General features: G+C 41.8%; 1 protein-coding gene and 1 long non-coding RNA gene across 2 annotated transcripts; both read left to right on the top strand.

The window, feature by feature from the left end:
• Positions 1-206: 206 nt before the first annotated feature.
• LOC126622204 (DNA repair RAD52-like protein 1, mitochondrial) lies at positions 207-1980 on the top strand. The gene is made up of 4 exons (XM_050290879.1): positions 207-580; positions 682-719; positions 807-901; positions 1576-1980. The coding sequence occupies exons 1-4, from the start codon at positions 279-281 to the stop codon at positions 1717-1719; spliced, it is 579 nt and encodes a 192-aa protein (XP_050146836.1). The 5' UTR covers positions 207-278; the 3' UTR covers positions 1720-1980.
• A 2247-nt stretch (positions 1981-4227) lies between these two features.
• On the top strand, positions 4228-4870 carry LOC126622208 (uncharacterized). Its single transcript, XR_007623364.1, has 2 exons — positions 4228-4357; positions 4522-4870. It is a non-coding gene; the product is annotated as an uncharacterized LOC126622208 (long non-coding RNA).
• Positions 4871-8266: the final 3396 nt, after the last annotated feature.

Below are 8266 nucleotides of genomic sequence, written 5' to 3'. Positions count from 1 at the left end.
ATTGAAGAAGTTATGAAAGTTTAAAATTTATCCAGTTTCTGATGAGTTTTCCAGTTTTTTTGCGGACCAGTAATTTTTGTGGCTATTTTCCGATATCATTGGGCTTCCAAATAGTTATAATCTTGATAGTAAAGAAATGTTGAAAACTAAGAAACTTGAGCAATTAGTAAAGATTAATCCTTATCATAAACTTAAAATGTCTCGTTTCGGTTTGGGTTTTGCGCTTCGTTGGAAAGCATTGGACCGAAAAAAAAAGGAAAGGTAAGGGAAGGAAAGGAATGGCGCTTTCAGTCTCTACCCAATCATCTGCGTTGAGATCGCTGTGGACAGCTGTGGGTCGGCGGCGTTCCTACGCCAAGGTGGCATCTTCTTCCTCTTATGCGGCGGAAGGGCGGAGGGAGAAAAAACAAGTAGAAGCAGAGGCAGAAGAAGGCGTCGACGTCGACGTCGGTGGGTTCGCAGTGAGCTCCGGAATCAGCAGACCCCTCTCTGAAATCCTCAAGCAACTCAACAAGAAAGTCCCCGATTCCCTCGTCAAAACCCGCTCTGAAAATGGCTTCACCTCCAAATACATCCCCTGGTATTCAATTAATTTCCTTTAATTTCAAATCAAATACGAATCAATAAAAAAGGGGTCTCTCTGATTCTGATTCTGATTCTGGCCTGCCATTTTACTTGCAGGCACATTGTGAATCGGATTATGAACTTGCATGCTCCAGGTAGCCACCACACCAGTTGGTAGTTTTCTTTCATATTCCTAAATGTCTTCCAATTTTATTTTGTTTTCTGAAATATGATATTTGTAGAATGGTCCGGTGAGGTTCGAAGCGTCACTTACTCTGCTGATGCCAAGTCTGTATCGGTTGTTTATCGCGTCACGCTCTACGGAACTGATGCTGAGGTACAGTTTTCAAATTTCCATTTGTGTTCTTTTTTAACCTTTTAATTCGGATAGTGTTGTTGGAACTTACTGTGATTCCCAATTATTTATGTAAACATTGGAGGGATGAAATTGAATGAATGTAAATTAGTATGTTTAGACACAAACTTGTATTTATTAGTTTATGCATCTGGTATCTACAAATGGATGAATGGGATGCATCTCAGTTATATTTTGCAGAAACATAAACCTACTCACAGCTTAGGTAGCCATGAACTAATTAATATTTCTGTTCTTCATCAGAAAGCGTGTAGAGTCTTTCTTCGTTTCTGTTTTATTTTCAGTTGAGTACAGTCGTCCTTTGTGATTTGCAGGATCCGAGTTGTACACATCCTTTTGACCTCTTTGTTTGGTTTCTTTAAGGGTAATTGGGTCTCAGATATATTTTCAATACCAAAAAAAAATAAAATAAATTTATACCAACCTTGTTCCATTAGTTGAAGTCAGGACTCCGGAAGCTTCCACAGGTTCTGTGAATTATGAAATTTGTAAACGGTTTAGTTGATGCTCCTTTACATGGGCTTCAGACATTTCTGAAAAGAATAAGAACAGAGAAAAAGAATGTGAACTTTAGCATGCATAACCAAGGAGGATCTGACTTGTTCTTTCCAATTATTTGTTCCTTGTTTCTCCAGATTTTTAGGGAGTCAATAGGCACTGCTTCAGTAGATGACACAAGTTATGGGGATCCTGTACAGAAGGCAGAGGCAATGGCATTTCGTCGAGCTTGTGCACGCTTTGGTCTTGGGCTTCATCTTTATCACGAGGACTTGTCGTAGTGGCACGTAGTGCTTGGTTCTGTGAAGTATAGGCTTCTTTGCACTTTTTGGTGGATGGGTGATGCTTGATTTGGCTTATTACTTTTGTTTTTTGGGTTGGTAGATTTTGAACAGATGCGACCCTGTCACAGTACAAGCTCGTAATTAAGAAGGTAGCCTAATGTTATATTCCCTGTTAGGTTACTCATGGAGGATGTAATGAAAAGAACGATCTATCCTGGACTTATTTTAGTAAACACCTTCTAGTGCTTCTTTGTGGAATGAATGAGATTCTGAATCTTGATAGGAGCCTGCTAGAAGCTGCAGTTTTGTATGTGTTTGTTGTAATGCATATGTAAGACTGTCGTAGGCTCTTATCAAAGACCATGGTATAGGGTGCCAATGCAGCCTGGAAAGACTGCTTGGCAAACCACCACATGCACCATAGTACAACTAAAAGGTGGAGCTGTCTGCTGCACTGAACGAAAGTATGGTAGAGGTCCATAAAATGCAGCAGATGCGATACTCATGCCGCAGGTGGATCCAGGAGGGTAGCCTGGGTGATTTCTGCAAAGGCAACTGGATTGCTGGCTTATATTAGCAGCTGGTTTTTCTTCTCAAATTGTAGAGACTGATTCCAAAGAGGCGCTTTAGTTAACTTGGGAAACATTTATTAATTTTGTACATAATGATGGTGATTGCCTTGCCATGGAAGACCTGCTTAGGCTTTGGATGACTGAAATTCGCGGTCTAATGTCTATCGTCTTGATTAGGATTTATTTCATATCAGCGGCATAGTTTCTAATATGACTCATATTATATGAGTCACAACCTAGGTTCTTAGAAGGCATGCCCTCCCAAGATTGTTTGCCCCAGCACTGCACCGCATCCATAGTCCTGATTTCGATTCTCCTTCCCCGGTATCGCTTTCGCCTATGTCAAGAAAAATAATATATTTCTAGAGGACTGATGATGCTTTGCCTATGTATACATTTACTATGAGAGCCCTGAGCGAAGCAGTGCGGTTCATGGGCCTGCAAATATGAGTTTTAATTTTAGAATGGGCTGCCCATGCTGTTTATCAAGCTTCCCTTCCTTACAGTAACCCCAACCAACCCCATCAAAGCAGCCTGTGATCTAACTTGATTGTTTGGACCTTTTGCCTAGCTAAGGGGGTGGCATCACTTGTGTTCGAATACATGAGAAAATCTCTCCACACGAACTGAACTGAACCTTGAACAAAGGAAGTGGGGCCCCACGCAAGTGTTTACTGAGCTGGAAGCCAGCAGGAACTCAAGGGTTGTCTGTCACTCCGGGGGAAAAAAGATAGGAAGATAAAGCAAAGCCGTGCATGCATGGAGCATGAGCTTGACTGTATATATACATGCATGAGACATTGATACAGACATGCACGCATGCATGTCAGCATGTGTATTTATGCATGCTTTATGAGTTGGTAATAAGTTAATAACACACCCCCACACACTATGCGCATGCGCGCATATATATATATATATATATATATATATATATATATATATATATATATACACACACACATACATAATTAGGAGGCTTTAAGAGAATGAGTTTCTATTTTTTTTTTTTAAAAAGGGATTAATTGTTAAGCTCACACCACATTAAACTTTAACGTCCAAAACTGTTTATTTTTTAAGTTACACTTCATAGATCATTCTTGTAAAATATTAGTCAAATCGGAAATATTCGAAACATCTAATTAAGCTCAACGAAATTGACGAACACTTCGTTCTATAAGAAATAAAAAAAATTTATCATGATAATTAAACAGGCAAATGGTTTCGGATTGAATAGAATTTTTTCAAAGATAATTTATGAATCAAAACTTACAAAATAGATAGGTCGGATCGTTGAACTTTCGATGTGGAGTGATCTCACAGCTAAAGGGCATGTGTATAATTAGTACATCTAATTACATTTACACACCTGCCAAGTGAATGTCTCTCTATCACTCACTGTTTTTCGTCCCTCTCTGTCTTTACCCTCCCGCCCGGAAACTTGCGAGACTTAATGTGAAAAAGAAAACAAACAAATAATTAATGTGAAAAAAAAAAAAATCACTGTTTTTCTCCCCTCTATGTCTTTAAGTCCATGAGACCTCACACCTCACACCTCACACCTCAGAGTGAAAAAATACAAACAAACAATTAATGTGAAAAAAAAAAACAACCGTGTCTATGTACACATCATGTAATATGTATGTGTAAGAGAGAGAGTGTGGGTTGGGCGGCGGATATGGGCATAAGGCTGGCTGTGGCATGTGGAGCAGGAAAAGTAAAAGCATGAAATGGAATGGAATGGATGGGATCGTCACTTTCTTTGGTCAAAGCAATTGGGAGACAGCTACCCACTTGACAGATAATACCACCTGCCTTCCTTCCCTTTTTCCCCTATTAACAAGTTTTGCTTCCTAATTCCTCACCTCGATCACACACATGCACTATATATCTTTGCCTCTGCATCTTCTGATCTTATATCAGTCGTCCAATATTAAGGTCCCCTTCATCTTAGATCCGTATTGGCATATACGCACGTACAAGAAGGCCCCTAGGGCAACCCGTACAAGCAGGAGGCTCTTTGATTTGGGAAATTTTATGTATTTTTTTAATTTAAAGGAGAGGTAAGTATTCTTTATTTTAATAAAACGACATTATACTCACTTAGCTATTACAGTCTAATAGTACTTCTCTTTACTTGTAAATAAAATGTCTTAAATTTAAATCATAAAAATGCCGAGTTTGCAATCCCATACTTCCTTAGTGTAAATATATTGTTGCTGTTCAGGTAGGAATTTCCCTGGAGATCTCCAGAAGGCCCCTGGCTCGAGCACGCAGCTCCCCGAGGAGTTGGCACTTTGGTTGGTTGTCGGGCTCTTGCTTGTTGAAAGGCTGTAAGAGGAGGATAAAGTTAGTTTTAAAATATGCCTTTGTAGGGCCTTAGGTGTAGGGCCTTAGGTGTAGGCCTTGAGGCTCGCAATCAAAATTAACTAAGTGCTTAGGTGTGCCACAGCCATCTCAGTATGACAGATGCAGAACAAGTGTGTTTGAATCGATTACTTGCACTCCAAGTTATTCTAACTTCTTGTTATCAAAGGATTGTCGTATATGAGTTAAGTCTACATTAAGTTCTTTTCTATGCCTTGAGATCAATGACTTTTATTATCTTGTATGCTTTAAAGGTTAGAAGTCCAAATCTGATTAAGCCAATGATCTAGTTCCCATTCAATCAATCTTTTATAGCAGTAAAACTACTAAATTAACCAGATCTGAGTGCCAATGGGACCTTTGATCATCAAATGACTGGAAATGACTTGAATATATACTAGAGAGTACATCATTCTAGAGCAAAAAATAATCACCAGACGACACGTGGATTTTTGGATTGAGAAGGACAAAAATAACCTTGAGGCATATCGAGATTCCTACGCGTGAGCAGCGGGCAATCATCCCTCAACCAAGTCAAAAGTGCCCAAAATAGGTAACAATTCAAAACCTATTTCATCCATCCTCATCAAATCCTGTCCACAAGTAACTCCCAAATCTTTCCCTTTTTATTATATTAATTAGCTAATCAATTAGGCAATTATTCTATTAATTGACTAATTAATTAGTTAATTATTCAATTATACCCAATTAAACACAAATCAAGAACCTAGCCCACAAAGAGAGCCAAGTGAGCGGTCCTCTCTCACCCAAGGAGGCCTACCACACCCTTATAAAAGGCCTCTCATTCTCTCCAAAACTTAACTCCAATTCTCTTGCTAAATTTTCTAAAATTCTCAAACACTTTTCCCACAAAATTCTAACTTTGGCATCGGAGGTTCTTCAGCCAAAGCCCCCCCCATTCATCGTGGGCGCGTGAGGCTCTTGGCCTTGACCTAAGGTGTTATTTGTTTTGTAGGTGCAATTTTGTCCAAGATCAAGGAGGAAGAAATTTACATCCACAAATTGGTGCTTTCATTGAGAGTTGAGTCCCACACTCGTAGAAGACTCTCGCATCCAAGGTTTTCTATTTTCTTGTCCATTTGTAGATTTTCGTATGTTCTTATTTTTAGAATTTTTTATTTGCAAAAATTCTTTGATAAAATGTAAAAGAGAAGTACAATGGCTAGAAATTTAGAAAATTCAACAAGGGAAAATTCCAATATTCAAGAGATGGGAACGTGGCGATCCATGAGGTTAAATGTGACAATAAATGGAGCGGCACCACCACCACAAGTTTCCACCATGGGAACCACTGCGGTGGCCACCCGCAACGAGGTCCATGGTGTCACCACCATGGCCCGAGCCGTGCCATCTAAGCAAGCCCAAGTCATGCCATCCAAGGCCCACGACACCAAAGCCATGTCACTCTAAGCCCAACACGTTGCCAAGCCGAGCCCTAGTCTCGTACCCACGTGTTCCACATGCCGAGTAGCCCACTCCCGTGGCCCAGCTTGCTCTCACCGAGCAACCCACTCTCATGGCCCAGCCTACTCCCACGGCCCAGTCTGCTCCTGTGGCCTTCCAAGTAGCCAAATTGATCCAAGATTAGCTCAACCGTCCCGGCTCCAAATTTCCTAATTGATGATTGAACTGGGAGCATTTTCACCACATTTTTCTACGGATTTGACATTTCCCAACTCAAACCTCGCGCCCAGAGTCTACCACACTTCCACTGCTTAAAGAGACATATTACTTCCAAGCTATTCCAACCCAAATAGAGAACAACACTTGTCTCGACAAGTCATAGAGTTAACGAGCGCCCTCGCACAGCAGACGACCTTGGTGAACCAGCTCTTGTAGCACACCGAGATGCAACTTGCCCCAGATGAGGTGTCCTAAAGTAGGACAATGGCAGACATAGAACCTCTCTAGCAGTGCCCCGACAAGCAGCCACTCGACCAGCCACCAACAGAGCTTTCGGGTAGTGTACACTCCCGATTGGACCCCCGAGATAGTGTATACTCCCATCTTAGCATGCGGAGGAGCATGCACTCTCGACTAGGCCCACGGACAAGCATACATTCATGGTTAGGATCACACTCTGATAGTCAATATGAGTAACCTTTCAGGCGAAGTGTTTATTCGCGGCTAAGCCCGCAAGGAGCATCATCCACCTTACATCTGAGTAAGTAGGATGATGTACGGAGAGAAGCAGTCACTCAATCCGGCTCAAGTTCAACCACCGGCCTGCGAAGAACTCGCTTGTCTGCTAGGAATGCACTACACGTACCGCATCCACAACATAGACGAGCCAAACATATGGAAGAGCAGCCTAGACCAACAAGTTACGGTTGGGGGTAGCCGAGAGCTCCGCTACCCCAACAAAGGCAAATTCAGGAAGAAGTAGAGAGACTCTTGACCAAGCGATTGTACAATTTCCAATGCAACGAGGTCACCGACGAGGCATTACAACGGAACATGACCAACATAAACAGGTCATTCTTCACGGACGAGATTGATCTGGCAGAGCCTCCACACGAGTTCAGCATGCCACATTTCACATCTTTCAAAGGGGATGAAGACCCGGAGAGACACTTAAAGCACTACCGAAGCGTAATGATCCTCTATCGAAACAACGACGATCTCATGTGCAAGATATTCGCCACCACTCTACAAGGCGAGGCACAAGATTGGTTCTACACCCTACTCTGGAGTTTTAACAAACTTTCTTTGGTTTTCACCAAAGAATATTCATCATATCGCTCGATCAAAAAGAAGTTCGGCCATGTGTTCAAAGGAGTTGCTTCACGACTATTTGAAAAGGTTCAAAGCAGAGAAGGCATGGATAGTCGGATGCAATGACTCAATAGCTAGTGCAACCTTCCTAAAAGGACTTCCAGCAGACTACCCGTTATTCAGAAAATTGATCATGAAAGAAGATCTAACTCTGGCAGACTCTTTCGCTCTGGTAGAGAAGCATGCACTTTGGGACGAGATGCGCCAATGCACATTTAAGGACTCGAAGAAGTTCCAGACATCACCTCTATACTATCCAAACCTGAAGCAGCGGGGGACTTATTCACATGTTTGACGGTATCTAAAGCAGCAATAAGCTCTACCATCATGTAAGAAGAGTTGAGGGCCTGACTACTTGTATTCCACAGTTCAAAAGCTCTCATTGATGCTATCAGAAATTCAAAAGCTAACTTTGGCGATAGTTGTTGCAACCCGGAAGCTCAAATTTTACCTTCAAATGCACGCAGTCATCCTCATGATGCATTATTCCACCCAATCCAAACGTGCGACAATAAAGGCGTAGACCCTGGCGAATGCAAAGTTTTCTGACAAACATAACAACTCGGCCTAAAAGACACACCAAGGGTAAACGAACACTGGAAGGACACACTCGGAAGCAAGTTTTGTCCTCGTCGCCCCAAAAGATTTTACATAGGAGCAACATGTACCGGTAATTGAGCACCACTTCCTGCTACGTGTCACACGGCCCTAGCCGACCCTTACTCTATAATTCAACTCTAGAGTGGTCCAATACCAGCAGTTAAGCATCTCTTGCTGCGTGTAACATGGCCCCAGCTCCACAACTCGCT

The sequence above is a fragment of the Malus sylvestris genome, chromosome 5 (genome assembly GCF_916048215.2).
Source record: "Malus sylvestris chromosome 5, drMalSylv7.2, whole genome shotgun sequence".
Classification (NCBI taxonomy): Eukaryota; Viridiplantae; Streptophyta; class Magnoliopsida; order Rosales; family Rosaceae; genus Malus; species Malus sylvestris.
Note: the sequence above shows the minus strand (reverse complement) of the source record. Positions and strands in the feature narration are given on the sequence as shown.